General features: G+C 37.5%; 1 protein-coding gene across 6 annotated transcripts in view; it reads right to left on the bottom strand.

Moving 5' to 3' along the window:
- Myo9a (myosin IXA) overlaps nt 1-24503 on the bottom strand; it is a 232981-nt gene that overhangs the window by 87192 nt on the left and 121286 nt on the right. For all 6 annotated transcript variants that reach the window (XM_052762736.1, XM_052762746.1, XM_052762755.1 and 3 more), the window contains 4 exons: nt 22714-22835; nt 18138-18279; nt 13161-13356; nt 3200-3319 (listed from right to left, as the gene is read on the bottom strand). In XM_052762736.1, coding sequence (XP_052618696.1) covers nt 3200-3319; nt 13161-13356; nt 18138-18279; nt 22714-22835 — 580 coding nt within the window. The remainder of the gene's footprint in view (nt 1-3199; nt 3320-13160; nt 13357-18137; nt 18280-22713; nt 22836-24503) is intronic.

The following is a 24503-nucleotide window of genomic DNA, read 5'->3' as shown; positions in this document are numbered from 1 at the left end:
GAAGAGTGGCCCCTGGAGGCACTAACACCCTCTGCACCAACTGGATGAACAGCAATCCCCGAGGCACAGGCACCGCCTGCACGGATTAGAAGAAGAGATGGGTAGATACCAGTGCAAGAATACATTCAACAAAAAGAGCAATATGGCACCACCAGAACCTAAAAGTTCTACAACAGCAAGACTTGAACATCCCAATGTAGAAGAGGAAGAAAATAACCTTTAAAATGACTTTATGAAGATGATAGAGGCCTTTAAAGAGGAAATGAAAAATTCCCTTAAAGAAACTGAGGAAAAGACAAACAAAAAATTGAAAGAAATCTATAAATCCCTTAAAGAAAGCCAAGAAAATCAAGAAAAAGCAATCAAGCTGGGCGGTGGTGGCACACACCTTTAATCCCTGCACTCGAGAGGCAGAGCCAGGCGGATCTCTGTGAGTCTGAGGCCAGCCTGGTCTACAGAGCAAGATCCAGGACAGGAACCAAAACTACACAGAGAGACCCTGTCTTGGGAAAAAAAAAAGAAAAAGCAATCAAATAGGTGAAGGAAACAAGTCAAGACTTGAAAACTGAAATAGAGGTAATAAAGAAAACACAAACCGAGGGAATTCTGGAAATGGAAAATCTGGGTAAGCAAATAGGAACTACAGATGCAAGCATCTCCAGCAGAATGCAAGAGATGGGAGAGAGAATCTGAGGCGTTGAAGATACGATAGAGGAAATAGATTCATCCATCAAAGAAAATGTTAAATCCAAAAAATTCTTAACACAAAATGTCCAGGAAATCTGGGACACCATGAAAAGACCAAACCTAAGAATAATAGGGATAGAAGAAAGAGAAAACTACCAGCTCAAAGGCACAGAAAATGCATTCAACAAAATCATAGAAGAAAACTTTATCAACCTAAAGAAGGAAATGCCTATGAAGATACAAGGAGCTTACAGAACACCACATAAACTGGAATGCAACCAATGAATGGATAAGGAAAATGTGGTACATTTACACAATTGAATATTACTCAGCTGTAAAAAAAAAAAAAAAAAAAAAAAAAAAAAAAAAAAAAAAAAAAAAAACAATGACCTCATGAAATTTGCAGGCAAATGGATGGAACTAGAAAAAAAATCATGCTGAGTGAGGTAACCCAGAACCAGAAAGACAAACATGGTATGTACTCACTCATAAGTGGATATTAGGAGTGAAGTACAGGATAAATAAGCAACCTACAATCCACAGCCCCAGACAGTCTAGATAACAAAGAGGGCCCAAGAGGGATGCATGGATTTACCCAGGAAGGGGAAACAGATGAGATCTCCTGGGTAAACTTGGGGGAAGGAGGATGGGAACTTGAGGGAGCAGGTTGGGAGGGCTTGGTATGGCAGGTGGGTTGGGACTGGGACTGAGGGGGAGAGTAAAGAAAAAGATGTTTTGATAGTGGGGACCACTTCAGGGTTAGGGAGAAACCTGGTGCCAGGGAAACTCCCAGGAATCCACAAGGATGACCCCAGCTAGACGCCTAACAATAGTGGAGAGGGTACCTGAACTGGTCATCTACTATCATAAGATTGGTGACTACTATCAACAGAGAGCCTTTATCCAGTTACTGATGGAAGCAGATGCAGAGATCCACAGCCAAGCACTGGGAGGAGCTCCGGGAGTCCTCCTGAAGAAAGGGAGGAGGGAATAAGAGGGGTCAACATCATGACATGGGAACCCACAAAGACAGCTGACTTGAGCACCAGGGAGCTCATGGATTCTGGACCAACAGTTAGGGAGCATGGAACCGACCTAGGCCCTTTGCATGTGTGTGACAATTGTGTAACTTGGTCTGTTTGTAAGGCTCCTAGCAGTGAGATCAGGACCTTTCCCTAGCACTTAGTTGGCTTCTGGGAATCTGTTCCCCATGCTGAATTACCTTGCCCAGCATTGATGCAGGGGAAGGAGCTCGGTCCTACCTCAACTCGATGTGCCATGCTATGTTCAAGCTCATGGGAGGCCTGCCCCTTTCTGCATGGAGGTAGAGGAGGAGTGGATTGGGAGGGGGGTAGATGAGAGGAGAGGAGGGTGGGAAACTGTGGTGATATATAAAATAAATGAAAAAACTATTAAATAAAATAAATTTAAAAAAGAAATAGCAATAATTAAGAATAAATTCTAAGGACATCTTTTTAAAATGACTTACCTTTATTCTTCCTACAAGAAAAAATTACAAATTTTTTCAAAATACATTATGCATTTTCTTATACCAATACAGTGGAAAAAAGAACTCACCATATTTATTTTTAGCACTTCTACTTATTATTTTAATAAGTAAAATTGTTATGGAATTTCAACTAAAAAACTAATAAAAGTAGTAACCTAAACCTGTGACGATTTATTAAATAAACAAAGCAGATCTTGAGTAAACTTGTTCTACTATACACAAATAATTTAGTTTTCTGAAGAACTCATTTATTAACACAATAGGAGTAAGCCCAATTATTGTAATCACACAGAAGACAAAAGAACCTATTTTCATGCAGACTAACAAAGAGCAAAGGAAGAAATGGAGACCAAGTGCATCTTTTATAGCAATTTTAAACAATAAACAGAAATGTATTCTGATTCTGTTATTCTTTATGCTAAACACTGATGTGGTGACTTATATTAGACATAGAAAGTTTCAATTAACGGTTGTAACCAACTTAAATGGATCCTCCAGAGATTCCCAATTATAACACTGCTGATGCAGGACTCAAGTGTAAGCAAGTACAAAATTTAGCCAGACATGAGCAAACTTTGGGGCATGTTGAATATCATGATCACTGTGATAATTTCATGAGTTTCTATATATGTAAGATTTACCAAATTGTTCTCTTCTATTTAACTTTAATTACATTCCAGTAAAACTTTCAAAGAGCAAATAGGAAAAAAAGTACTGTTCATTTTTGTGATATGAATCGGATACTTCAAAGACAAAAATAGAAACCAATTCAGTGATGGCAACCTAGATAATTAACAATGTGGTGACCATAGCCAACAGGACAGTCACCCACATTAAAAAACAAGTATATCACCAATTTCAAGAGAAAGCACTAGAGTCTGAGGAAAGGACTGTGAAGGTCATGCTGCCCATGCAATCTGCATGCCACCCTCAGGAATGCTCTTGATTTCCATTTCCAAGTGGATGTGACAACACAAGGTTTATGAGGATGTGCAGCCTTACTGTACTTCTCTTCCTTGCACCTCTGCAGAATCTCTAAGCTCCTCTGGTGGACTGGGTGTTGGAGAAAGCTAAAACTATCCATACTTTTCAAAATTGCACATGGCGTTGTATCATCATGTCCTTAAGAAGCAAAACAAAACAAAACAAAAAAATGGAGAAAAGACATTATGTAAGCCCAAACCAATAAGAGAATCAAAGACAATGCTGCCAACTATCAATATATTTTAAAATATCAAATAATGTGAATGATTTTCCCCAATTAACAAATAATAGGGAAAACAAGTATTCTTTTCAAATATCCAAAATGTCTATTTTATTATTCAAAGTATTCTGAGCTAATGTCATATTAAAACTCTAGATTAAAGTATTAGGAACACTTCAAACAATTTGTATTATTGGTTGTTCTTCAAAAATTATTCCCGGGGTTGGGGATTTAGCTCAGTGGTAGAGCACTAGCCTAGCAAGCGCATGGCCCTGGGTTCGGTCCTCAGCTCTGGAAAAAAAAACAAAAAACTATTCCCTTCTGAAATATCTTTAGTATCTAGCTGGCAACATTGATAGAATCAGAGAGAAATTATACCAAAACAATTTACAAAAAAATTGAACATTTCTTTTACAAATCTAGCAATCAACCACACTTGTAAATATTCTGTCAAGTGCGTGATAAGTGTAGGTAGTAAAGCACCTAAGAGCAAGAACCCGAGTAGCACTTTTGTATTTATAAATCTGAAGAAACAGCTGGAGAATCTATACCTCATCACTGGAAAAGGAGATAAAAAGTGAATTACTAGCAAGAAAGAGAAGAGATAGGATTTAAGTAATGACCAAAGCCCCAGATGAGTGCTAACCAGTGACTCAGTCTAGCAATAAGGCATTGGGGATGGGGGTAGGGGGAGCTTCAATACCATAAATATTAGCAAGAAATCTACTTAAGGTAGAATTCAGTTTCCATTTTTCAGAAGAGATGAACTCTGAGTGTCATTCACTCAAGATTACCTTAAGAGTTAGGGAATAATGATTACATTTAACAATTCTGCCTCTGTACATGAAAACTGTATAATTTAGGAACAAATTAAGTGACATATAGTGAGCTGAAGGTCCATTAGTACACATTATACAGCTAGGAATGGAACTCAATATTATAAATTACAAATAGTTCTCAAGATAAGTCATTTTAAAGCTCAAAGAAAGACTAATTCAAAAACTGTTGCAGTTTTTTTTTATTTCAATGAAATTCCCTAAGCTAGATTTCTAACAAATGTAACACATCTTTGCATCATTAAACAAATACTCCACAGCATAAACGAATATAATACATCTTTAATTAATATTCCACAACAGGATGGGGAATGAATGGGATTAAGATATATAATGTGAAAACCACAGAGAATAAATAACTAAATAAAAAAGAATTTTATCAAACTGATAATAAAAATAAAATATTATGTTAAAAACATCATTTAGCAGAGAAAACATCATTTATTCAGAAAATATTATCTACATTTAGCAGAGAAAACACAATCTTATTAATCATCAGATAGACATAAAAATAGGCTTTTTAAAGGATGAAATCTACTTCAAGAATTTTATCAATGGAGCTGGAGAGATGGTTCAGCCATTAAAGGGTAGGCTCACAACCAGAGACCAGGGGCCTCAAACCAGACCAACGACTCTTAGCAATGAACACTTGCAAGTAGAGAGGTATGGACAAAGGTGTATACAGCATGATTTTTTGGGTCACACTGCAACTTCTATGATGAGGTTTTTAATTCCTTCCCTTTTTAAATTTTTTTCATTTTATTTTCTTCCTTTTTTTTTTTTTTTTTTTTTTTGGTTTTTCGAGACAGGGTTTCTCTGTGTAGCTTTGCGCCTTTCCTGGAACTCACTTGGTAGTCCAGGCTGGCCTCGAACTCACAGAGATCCGCCTGGCTCTGCCTCCCGAGTGCTGGGATTAAAGGCGTGCGCCACCACCGCCCGGCTATTTTCTTCCTTTTTTTCTCTTGAATTTTGTTTAATTGGAGGGGGGAGGGTGTACAGGGGCAGAGGGCAGATGGGAAGGCATTGTGTTGTTTTTTTTATTAAGTTCAGTAGCTGCCCCTTAAGCAACTGCTGTCCTAATCGGCAACTGTAACTCCACAGTTACCAGTAGCAGTTCAGCCACACTGGCCTTAACCAGGCGGGATTCTGTTCCCTCAGCACCGGCTCCATCACACCACTAAAGGGAACGGAACTTTACCTAGATCTCTATCCCTCTATAGAACTCAGGAGTCAAAGGGTCAGGTGAAATTCTGCTCCCTCAAAGAGGCTGAATAGCAAGTAGCTAACCATCTCTCCTAGCTCATGTCTCCCCCAAAACAGGGCATTCTTCTGTTCAGCCCCCACTTAAGCAACCTAGCTACACATGGTTCCTCCCTACCACTTCCTGTCAGCTAGTTGCTGACTTAGCCTCCTCATCACAGGTTAATTTTATATAATCAAACAAATGTAACACATCTTTGCATCATTAAACAAATACTCCACAGCATAAACGAATATAATACATCTTTAATTAATATTCCACAACAGGATGGGGAATGAATGGGATTAAGATATATAATGTGAAAACCACAGAGAATAAATAACTAAATAAAAAAGAATTTTATCAAACTGATAATAAAAATAAAATGTTATGTTAAAAACATCATTTAGCAGAGAAAACGTAATCTTATAATTATTCAGATAATACATAAAATAGCAGACTTAAAATCCATTTTAAGCATTCTAACAAGCTGATAATAAAAAATAACTATGTTTTTAAAATGGATCATTTACCAAGATAATTGCAAATATTTAATTTTTTATAAAAAAGAACTTACCATCATTTCACTGTCACAGATACTTTAAAAAAAAATACTCAGTTTTCATTATTACCAGTAATTACCCTTGATGGCCAGGCATTAGACTAGTCTGCATGTGGAATGACAGTCAGGTAAAATGGACAAGTTTGGGAAGAAGAGACAGAGGACACTGTGAATTATACTCATAATCCACTCAACCAATACATAATTTGATAATCTATTAGAAATAATTCAAGATATAAAAATTACTTTCTGTGTGAGAATATAGTTATTAAAATGCATTAAATTACTGTGTCAATTTTAAGAAATTGTTCAATATTACTATATCCACTGTTCTCTATTTTCCACTTGGTATACCAGTGTCACTGGGGTATTTCTGTATCTTTGTAGTTTTGTGATTCAATGCCATATCTAATGTTTTAAATACCCCGTGTCCTAATCCTTTCATTCTACTTTTTATACCTTTTACAAGCATTTTAACGGCTTTAAACACTGTTTTCCAGACTATAACACCAGTTCTACACCTTAAAATTATATTCTTCTTGTGTTCAGTGTGTAGCAACTCCCTTTTCACATGACTTGATTGTCCTATATTAATTTGTAAATATATTTTCAGTGGAGGTTATTTTCTAAGTATTGCATAAACTGGTTTTATTTGGGAGGGGTTACAATTACTTATTGTTTTGGTTTTTTGTTTGTTTTAGACACAGGATACAGACTTTTGAAGCAGTTTTTCCAATTTTTTTTAATCCAGGTAGCTTTGGCTGGCCTTAAACTCACAGCAATTCTACTGTCTTCTGCCTCCTGAGTGCTACATGACATTGTGTACTAGCACATACTACAAATCCAGATGCCACACTTAAAAAAGTACAGATGAGAGACTTGATTGTTTTAAAGAGAACTTAAAAGTATCTATCTAAGGTTTACCAGATTAAAGTTCTTTTTGCTTTTCTATGTAAGGCCAGTGGAAAGAATTTTTCAAAAGCCATTTTAGTGACAGAAAAATTAAGCTCACAATCCTAGCTCCAACTGTATCATTCACACATGAGGCCAGATCTTGGAGCCTAAGTTTTTATTCTGGCAGGTCCCAAGCCTTAGGACTCCTCTTATCTCATGTTGCCTGACAGATTTCCAAACTCATGGAGCTCAAGTAATCATCCTACCTCACCTTCTTAAATAGTGAGGATATAGACATGTTCTACTGCATCTGCCTCTTAGGTCCAGGTTTATTAAGTATTCAGCTTGATGTGTCTAAGCAAATGTCTACATTCATGTAAGCCTGAACCAGGATATAGGCATTTTATCCCTCCCAAAGTTATTTTATCACCTTTTCTATCAATAATACCCTTGCCTCCAACACTACCAAAGGCAATCACATTCGAATCTTTCCCTCTGTACTACTTTGTCCGTTCGGAAACCAAATAAAATAATATTGCTACCTAACTTTTTGTTCAGTAATTTTTGTAACTTATCAGCTATGATAATCACCAGTTTATTCCTTCTTATTGCCCAATAATATCACAAGGCAGGAATATGTCATGATTTGGTTATGTTCTCCCATTGATGAATAGGAGGGTATTATTAGTAAATGAATATTCATTTTGTGTGTTTACATATAATAGCGTCACTGAAATATAATTCACATCACACAACTCACTATTCAAACTACAAGTCAATACTTTTTAGTATAACTAACAAAGCTATACACCATCACCACAATCAATTTTAAAGTATGTTGACCATACCAAAATGATGCCCTATACATAGAACAGGGACTCACTCTATAGTCTAGATTTACTCCAAACTCACTATGTAGCTGAAGCTGACCTCAAACTCCTATGTCGCTCAGCCTTCAAAGTGTTGAGAAGGCAGGTGTTCACTACCACACCTGGTTCTTACACTCATAACCTCGTCACCACACCATTCCCAGACAATCAATCAAAATTCTACCTCTACAGATTTGACTACTAATTACTATTCTTATGAATAGAATCATACAAGATATAGTCTTTTGTGCCTCTTTTCACAGAGCATACTGCTTTTATTGGGGAGGAGGTTGAGACAGGATATCTCTGCCTACCAAGTGCTGGCATTAAAGGTGCACACCACTACACCTGGCTACTTTGTTTTGTTGTTGTTTTTGGTTTGGGTTTTCTTAAATATGTGGCATGACATTTACCCGTACTTTATTCCTTTTATGAGTAACATTTCACTATATGGGTATGCCAAATTACTAATATAATTTCTAATTTATAAGCCAGAATTCAATCTTCTATTCCTTCAGAAGTCAGTATTTGTTGTTTGTACTTTTCTACCAATATTGCCATTTCAAACAGTGGCCAGTCTAGCACCGGGTATCAATGTAGCTTATTTTTGCTAAATTTTTCTGGTTTTACTTTTTTTGTTGTTGTTTTTCCAGACATGGTTTCTCTGTGTAACAGCTCTGGCTATCCTGGAACTTGCTTTGTAGACCAAGCTAGCCTCAAACTCACAGAAATCCTCCTGCCTCAGCCTCCTAAAGCCATGTGCCACCACCACCACCCAGCATAAACCTTTCTACAAGCACTTCCTTTTTTTTTAAGATTTATTTATTTATTATGCATACAGAAGAGGGAGCCAGATCTTATTACAGAGGGTTGTGAGCCACCATGTGGGGGCTGGGAATTGAACTCAAGACCTCTGGAAGAGAAGTCGGTGCTCTTAACCTCTCAGCCATCTCTCCAGCCTCTCTATAAGCACTTCTTTAGCTGTATTTTGTAAGTCATAAGATACTATTTGGTTTTCTCCTAGGAGTAAAAACACCTATATCAAGACACTATGTAACCAATACACAATCATTTTCAGGCAAGGTTTCTATGGTCCTCTGGCCCATAAACAACAAATGGCAGGACAAAAACTAAACAAGCAGGGACTAGTATGGACTGTGTTTGTACTTATCTCCAGCTCAAAGTATCTTCTACTGTTCTTGTCATTTCTTTCATAAGCAACTTGTTATGCGGAAGGCTTTTATCTGCTTTCTACAAATCAAGACATTTTTAGTCCTCTTTTCTTTCACTACTGCCCTCAAACACGTTTTTTTAAAATTAACAGTTGACATGAAAATTTTAATTAACAGTAATTTAGTGCTCTAGTATAAATTAAAAAACAATTTCAGTTACATAAAAAGTGACCCATATCCTTTTCTTTACACTGTACTATCAAAAAAGCAATTTCTTTTAAACAGTACAATGATCAGCATAGAATTATAATTATTACTTTAAGCAGCTATCTCTCAAATCAGAGTGCTGGAAAATAGAGAAATTATATTTATTCCATCTTTTTGTAGTTAACTATGCTCTTCATTTCTTCCCTAATGTTTCTATTATCCTTATATATATATATACACGCATATGTGTCTATTTCTGTATGTGCACACATGAATGCAATTCTCTCAGGGGCCAAAAGAGGGCTTTTGATTGCCCCTGGAGCTGGAGTTGCCAATGGCTGTGAGCCACTTAACATGGGTGCTGAGAAATGAACTCAGGTCGTCCGGGGAAAGCAGCAAGTGTTTTTAACTGATAAGCCAACTCTCCAGGCCATTACTATTATCTTAACCATTTCAATCACAAGAACTCCCTTTCATATTTCCTATAGGGGTGTGGTGGTTTGAATAGGAATGGCCCCCATAGGCCCATATATTTAAATACTTGGTCATTAGGGAATAGCACTACTTGACAGGGATTAGATATGGCCTTATTAGAGGAAATATGTGAGGGGGGGGGCATTTTGTGGTTTCAAATGCTCAAGTCAGCCCCAATGTTTCTCTCCTACTGCTGCCTGCCCACCCAGATGTAGAACTCTCAGCTACCTCCCCAGCACCATTTCTGTCTGCTTGCTGCCATGCTTCTGGCCATGATAATAATGGACTAAACCTCTGAAACTGTAAGCCAATCCCAATTAAATATATTCCATTGTAACAGGTGCTATAGGGTGGTGTGTAGAGTGAGTAAATTTCTTAATTAAAAAAATGGAAAAAAAAATAGGTGCTGTACACTTGGGGAAGCAGCCCTGCACCTCACCTGGGCAAAACAGTAGAGCAGGATTTGGTTGAGGCAGCTTTGGCTCTGAGGATGTGACAGCAGGAGAACTAGCCCTGCTTCTTGTTGCCTGCTGCAGTGGGTGAGCTAGCCGAGGCAATGCTGGAGAGCTCACTCTGGAGGTGTCAATGAGGGAAAACTAGCAGGCTGACCAACCCAGTCCCAGAACCAGGGCATACCCTAACATCCATCTCTGAACTGCTGGAGCATGGGTCAGACCTGCAGTTCCAAAGATGCAGGACCTCAATGACTCAAGGCAACAATAGGATATCCAAAATGAGCCCCAGTGAAGGCCCAGTATCAAGGGTGTAGCAGAAACTAGAGGCCTCAAACCAGACCAATGACTCAATTCAGTGAACACTTATAAGTAAAGATGTATGGACTAAGCCGGGCGGTGGTGGCACACACCTATAATCCCAGCACTCGGGAGGCAGAGCCAGATGGTTCTCTGTGAGTTCAAGGCCAGCCAGGTCTACAGAGCAAACTCCAGGACAGGCACCAAAACTACACTGAAAATCCCTGTCTTGAAAAAAAAAAAAAAAAAGTATGGACTAAAGGGTATACTGTGTGACTCACTGTCACAACTACAGCTTCCATACTGATACCTTTTTTGGGTTATTGTTAGTTTTTCTTTTAAATTTTATTTGGAGAGAAGTTGCAAGGGCAGTGGGCAGATACAAAGGGATGAGGAGATGAACGGGATCAGGATGCATGATGTAAAATCCACAAAGAATTAATAAAAAATTTAAAAACAAAGAGTTGTAATCATGGTGTCTCTTCACAGTAATAGAACACTGACTAAGACAGTGGGAAAGTCTACTAATAATTCATTTAGGATTCTTTTCTCTAGGACTATCTTTTGCTTTTGTTGTTGGGTTTTGTTTTGTTTTTGAGACAGGGTCTCTCTAAATAGCCCTGGCTGTCCTAGAACTCAATATATAGATTAAGTTGGCCTAGAACTTCAAGAGATCCACCTGCCTCTTCCTCCTAAGCGCTGGAATTAAAGGCGTGCACCACCACATCTGGCTATCAATTGGAGTACCTTAACTGCTATCATTCTGAAGGACATTTTGTGGGAGGTAGAATTATTCATTTTATCTTTTTTTTTCCCCTTCAATATTTTAAATATATAATATTTTACTACCTCCTACTCCAGTGAGGTCTGGTGAGAAACCATCTGTTGATCTTAGTCTAGGTCCTTTATACATGACAAATCACTTTCCTACTACCACTTGCTTTTCACATTGTCTCTTTTACTTTACATTTTTAATTACATTTATTTATGGGATGGGCGATGCACACTTGCCATGGCCTGTGGAGGTCAGAGGACAACTTGAAGGAGTTGGTCCTTTCCTTCCTGTCAGTCTTGGAGATGAAACTCAGTCATCAGGCTTGGCAGCAAGTGCCATTACCTGTCTGTTAAAACCATCTGGCCTGCCTATCTCTAGATAGTTTAATTATGATGTATCTACATTTGGATCTCTTTGAATCCATCCTCCTTGTCATTACTGATGACCTAGCATGTATGGATTAATTGGTCAAATATAAAAAAAGTAGAGCCATGATTTCTTCAAAGACTGTTTCTGACTCTTTTCTTCTGGATAGCTAGATGTTGATATGCTTGATGTTGTCCAATAGGTCTACTTAGCTTTGTTGACTTTTATTTCATCTCATTTCCTTCCTGTTCTTCAAACTAAGTATCTTAGAGGAAATTTTTTTCCTTAAAGCCGCTTTAAAAAAAAATTACCTCTTAAAATCACTTAGAGGAAAAGCAGATCTGAAGTATTCTTTTATTTCTCCAATAAATTTTAATTAACCATATTTACAAAAAGTAGTACATACATATAATCTAGAAATGAGAAATGAAGTTTAAAAGCTGACTTCAAAGGTTTACTACAAGGACATACAAGTCAGTTTGGGAACCATGGAACAAGGAAGCATTCTCACAATTCCACTGAAAGGCATGTCTCAAACTACATATAGATTAGAAAATTCTAACTATGCAGCAATGTTCTAAGACTACAGCTAGAGCAAATACTACAGCACATTCCAAAGGGGCACAAGTGTCTATGAAACTTGCCCTCACACAAAATATAAAATGGGATGTTTCATGGCTTAAAGAGGAAGTACACAGAAAAAAAAAATTTAATTTCAAACTAAAAACTCAATAAACTGAGAGGTTAATGAAAAAAATACTTAATGAAAAGATGAAGTATTGACTCTTTAATAGAAAAGAAAAAGTACTCTAAGTTACAAAGCTAGTCAACAGATAAGGTGACTCTGGGGCACGAGACTACTATACATATTATATTGACTGACTCTAATATTTTTGTTTCCTAATTTGCTTTTTTATATTAAATTACAATTTCATTTGTAGAAAAAAATACAGATGAACAAAACAGAGAAAATATTAAAATTAAATTCTGAATCATTATATGATTATCAGCTTGTATTTTTGCTCTTACTACCACATGCCTTATACTCATTGTGGGGATTTGAACGAGTGGCCCTCATTTGCTCATATATTTGAATGCTTGGTCTGCGATTGGTGGATTTGTTTGAGAAGAATTAGAAAATGTGGCCTTGTTGGAGGAAGTGTGGCCTTGGAGGAGGTGTCACTGGGACTGGGCTTTTTAAGTGTGAAAAACCCTTGCCAGGCCCGTCTCATTCTCTCCACCTGCAATTTTCAGATCAGATGTAAGCTCTCAGCTACTGCTCCAGCACTACGCTTACCTGAACTATAATAGCCATGGACTAACCCTCTACAACTTTAAACAAGGCCCCAATTAAATGATCTCATTTATATCTAGCCTTGGTCATGGTGTTTCATCACACTATAGGAACCCCAATTAAGACACTCATTATTTCCATAAATATCTATTAATGAATATATAGTGACATATGCCTACATATATAAAGAAACATATATTTAATCACTTAAAGGTATATGTGATTTATCAATTATGAAACATGATTCCAGAGTATGGCAAGAAAACAGAACAAAATAAAAAGTATTATCATGGCAGAATACTAGCAAGGATGGCTTACCACTTTTTCTATGAATGTGTCTTTTCCCAGCTTCCCTGAAGGCAACCACAGCTCTGAAAAAAGCTCGGAGAACTGCCCATCGGAAAACAGCTACAGGATCAATTCCAGTCATCCCAGAGACAAAGGCATTCCTGCTACTTCTCAAAAGAGCCACAATGTCTGGACGCATATGATCTGTATTTTTTTCCCGAAAATCCTATGTGAAAAAAGTACCAATATTTGTGAAAAAGGCTATTCAAATCAAGAAGATAATAATAGGTGACAGGTTTGAATGGTGCATGAACAGAAATTACGAAATTGAATTCTATTCTGGGTAGCTATCTGGACAAGATATCTTCCAAAAAGTGTTGGCCAAATCTGAAACTACTGAATTATGTAATAAATACAGAGTGAACACAATAATTTTATTGTGGATTATTAGACAGTCAATTTGAAGAGGTATTAGATAAAATGGTAAGATAGCTAGAAAACTAAAAAGAGCCAGTCTTGAGAAAACCAGACAAAAGAGCACCTTACTTGTTCTCTGTGGAGACAGTGGACAGGTTAGAAGGAAAGCAATAAAGCAGGGGCAGAACAGATGGGAAAAAGTGCAAGTGGTGGGAAAATAGACAAATGACATACTTAAGGTCTATAAGGTATAGCTTGGTTTTATTTTGATTCATTCAATGATAAAAAGGAATGGAAATGTAATGATAGCAGCCAGTTGGTATTTTATAAACATCTGTGGCTGCACAGAGAATGAATAATATAGAAGAATGAAGGACCTTTGTTATTTTTGATACCTATAATTTATATGTTTCTATTATCAGCTCTTTTTATAGAACACTGTTTATATTACTATGTAGAATGAAACTAACATTAGACTTTGTTGATGTCTTTTCTTTTTCAATTTTGGTGGGTTTTGTTTTGTTTTGAGATAGGGTATCACTACATAGCCCTGGGTGGTCCTAGGACTCATTATGTAGAGCAGGCTGGTTGAACTCAAAGAGATCCTACTACTGTTGCCTCAGAAGTGCTGGGATTAAAGGTGTATGCCACCACTCCCAGAAGCATTACTGATTTCTTTTTCATTCTTTTTATTGTGTTGATTTATGATCTTTATCATGTCCTTCTCATTCTACTGGGTTCAATGTGTTTTCCAAGTTTCTTAAGATGAAATCTGATATAATTACTTCTCAACTTTCATCCTAATTTCTTTTCAAGCATTTGTCTTAAATGATTCTACAAACTTTAACATACTGCATTTCTAACTATTCAGTTGAAAACAGATCTTATTAGAATGGCAAGTAATTTTAGTTGTGATCCTCTAGATTGATTCATCAACTACTTAGAAGAGTTTTGCTTAATGTTTAAATTCCCAGTAACCAGAAAGAAAGAAAGAAAGAAAGAAAGAAAGAAAGAAAGAAAGAAAGAAAGAAAGAAAGAAAGAAAGAAAGAGAAAGAGAGAAAGAAAGAAAGGAAGAAAGGAAGAAAGGAAGAAAGGAAGAAAGAAAGAGAAAGAAAAGAAGAGGGAAAAAATTTAAAAGTTAAAAAAAGCCAGGCAGTTGTATCATAATCCTTTAATCTCAGCACTCAAGAGGCAGAAGCAGGCAGATCTCAGTGAGTTTGAGGCCAACCTGGTCTGCAGAGTGAGTTCCAGCACAGCCAGAGCAACACAAAGCAGCCCTGTCTCGAAAAACCTAGACAGACAGACAGACAGACAGACAGACAGACAGACAGACAGACAGATAGATAGATAGATAGATAGATAAAGGAAATAGGTGCCCAGTAACCTATGACACACAATTGGGACAGGTGTTTTAAAAGTGTTGCCCATTATTTCCATTTGAGATTTTGTGTATGCCCTGTGGAACAACAAAGGATTTATCTACAGCTACTTTTACTTTGTTAAGGCTTCTGTGGTGCTAGGAATTAAACTTAGAGCATCACACATACTAGAAAAGCACTCTACTACAGCTACACTCTCAACCCTACAGCTACTTTTGGTCATGTTCTGCTTCCTATAGTTTGAATCAAAGTTACTGGGTATAAATTGGTTAACATTTTATAAACTGGACGCTTTCGCCATTGTAAAAATCCTTTTATCTCCAGTAATATCTCTAGCTTTGTTTAATTTCCTCAATGAGTATGTAACTACACCTTTTAAATCTTCTTTTAGTTTCAATCAACTCCATAACATAAATAAACATCACAGAAGCAGATGTGCATAATATATGATAAGGGCTGGAGAGATGGCTCAGAGGTTAAGAGCACTGACTGCTCTTCCAGAGGTCCTGAGTTCAATTCCCAGCAACCACATGGTGGTTCACAACCATCTATAATGAGATCTGGTCCCTCTTCTGGCCAGCAGTCATATATGCTGTATACTAAATAAATAAATCTTTAAAGAGAAAAAAAAGAAAAGAAAAAGGAAACCCTATTTAAAAAAATAATAATATATGATAAATGTCCCCTTAGTCTGGAGCATTAAAATACTTGGTTCCCACTTGGTGGCGCTATTTGGGTAGATTCAAGGGGTGTGGTCTTGCTAAAGTATGCCACTGGGGACAGGCTTTCTTTTTAAAGACCCACACCATTTCTAGTTCCAACTCTCTACTTTGTGCTTGCAGATCAAGATGTGAGCACTCAGTTTCTGCTCCAGCTGCTATGCCTGCTGTTTCCCCACCATGATGAACTCTTAGCCCTCTGGAACTGTTAACCCCAAATAAATTTTTTCTTCTCTAAGTTGCCTTGGTCATGGTGTTTTATTACCACACTAGAAAAGTAACTACAACATCTAACAACAGGCTCAAGATTTTTGCTATGTTTTACTTTGTAAATTATATCTAAAATCTGCTTCTCACCTGTGTTGCATCTCACACATAGCATCTCCAATGGACTCAATTAGAACATCTATAATGTGGAGATCTCCAGAGTATATCTTGCATAAGATCTTCCCCATTTCTAATGCTACTCTTGTGATTCAATTTAAGATTTCACCTCAATTTAAATGGGGGGGGGGGCGGTGTGAAGAGGGAAAAGAGAATTAATAAATTCTAAGAATCCAGTCTTGCCCTTTCTGCTGTCTGTAAAAACACAAATCTTCTGCTTAACATAGTTTCACAGTTCCTATAATAATTTCAACAAAAATAAAACTAAACTCAAATTAGTGAGGTTGGTGGTAAACATCTGTTATTAAAGCACTCAGAAGGCTGAAGCAGGACTATCACTTCACTAACAGCAATAGCTACACAGTAAGAACCTCCTGAACTCATTAAAAACAAAAAATCTGAGGCCAGCCTGGGCTACAGAGTGAGTTCCAGGAAAGGATCCAAAGCTACACAGAGAAACCTGTCTCAAAGAACAAAAACAAAATCAAAATCTAAGTTCCTTTAATGTGGCCTAGAAGCTCTTCAAGATATAACCTGATATCTGCTCTTGAAATTTAAATTATGTGACTTGTCCTTAATAGTCTTATATCACTGACCTTTTATATACTATTTCAACATACTAAATTCCATTCTTACTTTATAGCACTATCTCAACTCATCAGCATAACATTTACTTTAGGTCCTCTCTTAAAAATCAAAGGTACCTTTTTACAGAGGTACTTGTGAATCTACAAATTAAAAGGTAATTACTTTATTACTTTAACTCACAGAAAACATTTATTTGTAGCACACAGCTAGAAATAAACATCAATATGATACACTGATATGCACATGATGTACTTACAAATATTTCTGTCTAGTTTTATCACTATATCATAGCAAACACTGAAGAGATAATATGACAACATGGTATTTAATAAATAATGTTTTGGTTTTGGTTTGGTTTTTCAAGATAGGATTCCTCTGTGTTAACAGCCCTGGCTGTCCTGGAACTTGCTCTGTAGACCAGGTTGGCCTTGAACTGACAGGAATCTGCCTGCCTTTATTTCCAGAGTGCTGGGATAAAAGGCATGAGCCACCATACCTAGCAATAAATAATTCTTAAATTAATGAATCAGTAAATGGATAAAAAACCTTAATTAGGATGTCTACCACAGCCAGACATGGTGAAACATCTCTGTAATCCTAAACTTAGGATGTAGAGGCAGGAGAATTATGAGTTCAAGGACATTTTTTTGTTTGCTACACAGAAAATCTGAGACTAGTCTGAGCTACATGAGACTCTGTCTCAAAAACAGAAAACAAAAACCAATGAGACACTCATCTCAAGATTTCATTTTATTACTGTATTGCACGGAAACTTGAGTGTCTTAAGTGGCAAGTTTAAGCTTCCCAAGATTTAAGAGTTAACCAATTCATGAGATACATAAAATATATGCAGGAGTTAAATTAATAAACCTAGCAAGAATGAAAGCTCACAACTACCTAATGATGCACCAAGAACAGAAGCTTCTAAAAGACCATTATGAGTATCATATCAAAGGAAACAAACAAACTATAAGAATGGACGAGTTTGAGACACATAAACAATCTGAACAATACAGACACAATAGAACAATCTGTTCTTCTATATTTAGAAAGTTCACTAGAATGGCCTAGTAGATTTATCTCGAGAAGGAAAGCAGCAGAAACATCAATTAGAAAAGTAGATCTCAATTCTAGTTCTAACCTTACAAAGTGTCTCCAAATGATACTACTGATCCAGAGCCTCCAAAAACTAGATGAGAGAGTAGTATGCCAGAGCTAGTAATCATACATCTGGGGGAAGAACTATGATGACTATGATCAAGAAACAATGTTTACACTGGGCGGTGGTGGCACATGCCTTTAATCCCAGTACTTGGGAGGCAGAGACAGGAGGATCTCTGAGTTGGTAAAAAGAGAAACCCTGTCTGAAAAAAAAAAAAAAGAAAGAAAGAAAGAAAGAAAAGAAAAAGAAAAAGAAACACTGTTTACATGCATAAAATTGTCAAGGAATAAAAATTGTTCTATATTTTAAAAAACATATCTCTGCTCTAAAACCATATTCAGTAAGAAATTTACTGACCTTTACTCCATATTTTACTTTTCCAGCATAATGTTTTATGATAAAAGCAGGCTCCATCACAGCTGGAAATTCAATATAAGAATTCTCTTCATGTTGATGTTTAAACTTGTCTAGTAATGTTTGATTTGTAGCCTGTGGAAAGCTGAATTGGGAGGAGGTAACAAATTATGAGAAAGACGTAGTCATTTATATACCATAATACTAACGTACATTATAATTATAGTGCTGTCTAATATATACTATACAGTTAACGAACAGTTTCTCACGCCTTATTCAAACAGGGCCTCCTAAAAATTTGTCTCCCCAAAATTCGTTTGCTCATCACCACTGTCCAAGTACTTAAGAGCCAAGGATAAGTGGGTCCCAACAGTACAGTTCGCAGCAAATGCAATTTTTAGTGTCATCCAGGTGATGCTGATTGTACAAACATTAACAGTTGTGGAAATTAATGTGATTAATATCATAAATATAATTGCTGTGGGATGGTCTGTATGTCAAGTGTGTTGCTGATTGGTCAATAAATAAATCACTGATTGGCCAGTGGCCAGGCAGGAAGTATAGGCAGGACAAGGAGGAGAATAAAGCTGGGAAGTGGAAGGCTGAGTCAGAGAGACACTGCCAGCCGCCACGATGGCAAACAGCATGTGAAGATGCCGGTAAGCTACGAGCTACGTGGCAAGGTATAGATTTATAGAAATGGATTAATTTAAGCTGTAAGAACAGTTAGCAAGAAGCCTGCCACGGCCATACAGTTTGAAACCAATATAAGTCTCTGTGTTTATTTGGTCGGGTCTGAGCGGCTGTGGGACTGGCAGGTGAGAGAGATTTGTCCTGACTGTGGGCCAGGCAGGAAAACTCTAGCTACATATAATTATTAAATGAATACTGCAAATGTAATCAATGAGTATCACAAATGTATTTAATATCTTGTGTGTAATTAATGAACATCATGAGTGTAATTTTAAAAAAAAAGGGGAGGGGGTTGTGGAATAGTGAGGGATTCTACCAGATTTCAGAAGAGGATAGGGAGGCCAGGCAGAGTCAGAAACCCAGAAGAGAGCTATGAGTGAGCCCAAGTTGCAATGGAGACTACAGGAAGTTGGAGATGCCAGAAACATGGAAGATCTCCAAAGAATGCTACAGGCAAACAGCTTCAGAGAGTCGCCAGGAAAGCTGGAGATTGCAAAGCCATAAAGGTGGAGCTACCTGAGCCCATTAGAGCTCTGATTATACCATTGTGTGACTTGGGTGATAGATATGGATGTTCAAGATTTAATATTACTCTTGTGTGTTTTGGTTTTACCTTGGCCAGGACCCTCCTTTCTATGCTCCCATCCCTCCCTTGTGCACAAGATTGTTGATCCTGTGCCTGTCCTAATGACTATATGTTAAATGTACAAAACTGGCAGTTTTAATTTTGTAAGAGATCACGACTAAAAGTTGCCTTCTGGACTTTGAACTTTGGGATAAACATTTTTTTGGTGGTCTGGGGATTGGACCCAGGGTCCTCTGCATGATAGGCAGGCACTCTACCACTGTACTAGTCCCTAGCCAAAAACTCTGGTTAAAGTTCAAACTATACAGGAACTCTTGGAGGTGAATTAAATAATTTGCATTATTTAGCTAGACATGAGCATTTGGATCCAGAGTCAAAGAATTATGATTTGTATATGAAACGTTTCCTGAAAACTTATACATTTAAAGCTTAGTCCTCAATGTGGCAGTGTTCACAGGTGAAAAAAAAAAATGACAGGGTCATAATAAATCCACAACTGAGCAAACTATTAGAAGATATGGTTGAAAGAAGTAGGTCACTAGAACCCACCTTCACCCCCTTATCTTTGTTTCTAGAATACCCTGGGGTGAGCAGCCCCCTCAAGCCTAAAGCCACTGAGACAAAGAAACAGATTGAAGCCTCTTAAACTGAGACCCAAATAAATCTTTCTTTTCTCTCTTTCTCTCTCTCTCTTTTTTTTTTTGGTTTTTTTTTTTTGGTTTTTTGAGACAGGGTTTAGCTGTGTAGTTTTGATGCCTGTCCTGGATCTCGCTCTGTAGCCCAGGCTGGCCTCGAACTCACAGAGATCCACCTGCCTCTGCCTCCCAAGTGCTGGGATTAAAGGCATGCGCCACCACTGCCCAGTGGTAAACACCAATTTTAATGTGTAAAAATTATTCAAAACTATAACAAAAATAGTAGAATCGGGAAAGAGAATGGCTACTGGTTTCAGATCATCCTAGCATATATTACCAGTTATGTCAGTATCCTGAAACAAGCCAAGTAACCTTTCATAACTGGTTTTCTAGTTCATAAAATAAGCAGAATGCTAGGTACAGCAGTGTTAACAGAATCAAATGCTACTAATAACTACTTCAGACATAACCTGCCAACCTACAGGGATTAAACAAATGTTAACAAGCTTTTGTATGTTCTCACTTTCTCTCTCTCTGTCCCTCCCTCTCTTAGTTTTTCAAAGACAGAGTTTCTCTTTATAGCTCTGGCTGACCTTGAACTCACTCTGTAGACCAGGTTGGCCTCAAACTCAGAGATCCACCTGCCTCTACCTCCTGAGTGCTGGGATTAAAGGCAGGCACCACCACTGCCAGCTTTTTGTATGTTTTCAACACTGACATTATTCTAGTAACTGTGATCAGCTTTTGCATTCAAATACTATCCTGGCCTAAAAACTTTCTAAGTTTATTCCAAAATTCTAAAGCCATTCTAGAAAGGATTATAACTTATAATTTGAAGAAACTATAGCTCTACACTACTATCACCAATTCTATTCCTACCTTGTTTCAAGCCACTAAGCCTACTGTCAAAATAAATGTCCCTTTAAGGGTGTTTTTAATTGTGTAGTGTTCCTACTCAGAACAGGTATGGATAATGAAGGTGAAGAGTAAGCAATTCTAAACCCCAGCCTAGGAAAGTCTAGCATCTGTAAAACTACAACTCACATAGAATATTCCCCTCTTCTAGTAAGAAACTCATCTTACTGTCTGTAGGTAAAAATTCATTTACTTCCTAACCCTCTAGGTCATTTAAAAGTGTATGATCAATTTTTCTCTTTCTCTGAAATGGACAAAAAAGTTTCTAAAGAAGCAGGATAGACATGCGAAGAAAGGTTCTCCCAAGGTTCTATATTCAACAAACACTCATGGATATGTGGTACTGCTGGGTTGGTTTTATTTTTTTTTTTTTGGGGGGGGGGGGGGAGATTGTATCCGAAGTAACTATTCATTTTAAAGCAAGCACATTTACTGTGTAAAACTTAATTCAAGGACTGATGAGATAGTTCAGTGAGTAACAGCATCTGCCGCCAAGCCTGACAACTTCGTTTGACCCCCAGGATCTACGTGGTGAAAGGAGACAAACTCTTCCTTCATGTTGTCCTTTGACTCCACATAAGTACAATAGCACATACACACTCCACCCTCCAATAAGATATAAGTAAATAAAACTCAATTTAAGAACTGAGTGAGTTATTGCATTCCTGCAATGCCAGCACTTAGGAGGCAGAGGCTAGAAGATCTCAACTTCAAGAGCAGACAAGGCTATGTAGCAAGACCCTGTCTAAGGGGTAGAAAAGAGGGAGAGATAGAAAAAAAAAAATCTTTTAAAAACACAGATGTCAGGATGTGGCCAGTGGTAGGATTCCCATGCTCCAGCGAATGGACCTACATCCATGCATATTTGCGTAGAACTAATTAGAGTTAGTAAATAATCAAACAAAACAACACCTGAGTGTGATCATACACTCCTTTAATCCCAGCAACTAGGAGGCAGAGGCAGGTGGATCTTCCACACCCAAAAAAAAAAAAAAAAAGTGGGGAAAGAGGATGGGACATGAAATTTGGAGCTTTGGAGGATATAGAAGGAAATATAGAAGGAAAGAAGGTTGGAGGAAGGGAAGACAGGGTGGATGTGATCATATTTCATTGCATACATGTATGAAATTCTCAAGACTAAAGAAACCTGTATCAACCCGGGTGGTGGTGGTGCAAGCCTTTAATCCCAGCACTTGGGAGGCAGAGCCAGGAGGATCTCTGTGAGTTCAAGACCAGCCTGGGCTACCAAGTGAGTTCCAGGAAAGGCGCAAAGCTACACTGGGAAACCCTGTCTCGAAAAACCAAAAAAAAAAAAAAAAAAAAAAAAAAAAGAAAAAGAAAAAGAAAAAAGGAATATGTATCAAAAAATTTAACATCAAACTTTGTAACAGGATTCTAAAAATAGATCTGTTCGGGATTTAGTGCAGTCTACATGGAAGTATATGGTTTTCTTTCCAGACATATACAGAAGAACCTTTAAGTCTTTATTTGAAACATTATTAGAAGATTTAACCTTACTTAGACTAAGCTGGTTGGTGGTACATGCTTGTAAAGCTGGCACGAAGGAGCTAGCACTAAGGAGCCTAAGAAACTAGGACTGCTGTGAGTCTTGAGGCTAATCTGGGGCTGCAGTGGTCCTAGTCCCAGCCTGGCCACAGTTACACAGTGAAGGAAGTTCTGCCTCAAATGAAGGGGAAGCCATTCAAAAAGCACAATGGTCAATCATGAAACTAAAAAGCACCATACTCACTTGCTTTCTTCATCCAAAAGATGGAGCAGTCCTGTTGGTTTTCTGCTAATAAGATTTATGCAACAAGTATTATCAATATAATCTATGTTGTGCCAACTGATACCTTCAGTTCTATATTCCTCCTGGAAAAAAACAAGTAACAAAATATCAACTTATTTATCTTGCAGAAAATAACAGGCATATAACAAAGGTTTTTTTGTTTCTTTGTTAACTAGGCTGCAGTCACACGTGGTTTTATCTGGGTCATCTAGCCTATTACACCGATCTAAATGTTTGTTTATGACTCTTTACTATGAGTTGTAATCAGATATAGTGGTATCTTCTACATCATTCCTTGTGGTTGGGACCATTCCTGCTACTTAGGGTCTTTTTCACTTCCATGTGAATTTTAGGATTATTTCTGTGACTAGTGATACTGATGGGGACTGTACTGAATTTATATCATACTTCTGACAGAATAGCTATTTTTTACAATAGTAATTCTTCCAATTCATGATCATGGAAGATCATTCCATCTTCAAGTGCCTCCAACTCCTTTCTCCATTGTTTTCAAGGCCTCAATGTACAGGTCTTTCACTTCCTTAGTTAGGTTTATTCCAAGGTATTTTTCTTTTATCTGAGTTAATTAAGAATGGAATTATAGCCATGCAAAGTGTCACACACCTTTAATCCCAGCACTCAGGAGGCAGAGGCAAGTGGATCTCTGTGAGTTCGAGGCCAGCCTGGTCTACAGAGTGAGATCCAGGACAGGAACCAAAACTACACGGAGAAACCCTATCTCGAAAAACCAAAAAAAAAGAAAAAAGAAAAAAGAAAAGAAAAAAAGGGGGGGGGGGCGCTGGAGAGATGGCTCAGAGGTTAAGAGCACTGGCTGCTCATCCAAAGGTCCTGAGTTCAATTCCCAGCAACCACATGGTGGCTCACAACCCTCTATAATGAGATCTAGTGTCCTCTTCTGGAATGCAGGTATACATGCAGGCAGAACACTGTATAGATGATAAATAAAAATCTTTAAAAAAAAAAAAAAGAAAAAAAAAGGAATTATTTATTATTTCCCAGACTTCATTTACTGAACATTTTCCAATGTTTTAGGGGTGATCAATGATTCTTAACATGAAAATGTTCTAACAGGTATAAAATTAACTATAACAATAACACAGCATGCTGGTTAACTATAGCTAGTTTCTCATTTATTAATTTCTAAACTATTTTTTTAAATTTATTTATTTATTATGTATGCAGTGTTCCAGCATGTATGCCTACATGCCAGAAGAGGGCACCAGATCTCATCCTAGATGGTTGTGAGCCACCATGTGGTTGCTGGGAATTGAACTCAGGACCTCTGGAACAGTAGCCGGTGCTCTTAACCTCTGAGCCATCTCTCCAGCCCCCAATTTCTAAACTATTAAGAAACATATTTACCTGGTTTTGAATTTTGGGGGTTGTTTGGCAGCAGTGAGTGCTGAACTGTAGGAATCTCAACGAATGCTAACAAGTGTTTTCCCAATATACTATATCTCTAGCCTTAAAGGGACATTGCTTAACTTTAATCTCTACATGTACTTTCTGTTCTCATTATTTATTAGTTTCTACAGTAATTTATTTTATTTGTTTCTTTTTCAAGACAGGGTTTCTCTGTGTAGTCCTGGCTGTCCTGGAACTCTGCTCTGTAGACCAGGCTGGCCTTGAACTCAGAGATCCTCCCAACTCTGCCTCCCAAGTACTGGGATTAAAGGCATGCACCACCACCGTCCAGCTTGTAATTTTATTATAGTACTAAAATACATGTT

The sequence above is a fragment of the Peromyscus californicus genome, unplaced genomic scaffold, assembly GCF_007827085.1.
Source record: "Peromyscus californicus insignis strain IS unplaced genomic scaffold, ASM782708v3 Scaffold_11__1_contigs__length_118956290, whole genome shotgun sequence".
NCBI classification, from domain to species: domain Eukaryota; kingdom Metazoa; phylum Chordata; class Mammalia; order Rodentia; family Cricetidae; genus Peromyscus; species Peromyscus californicus.
The sequence above is the reverse complement of the archived record's forward strand: the minus strand, read 5'-3'. Positions and strand labels throughout refer to the sequence as shown.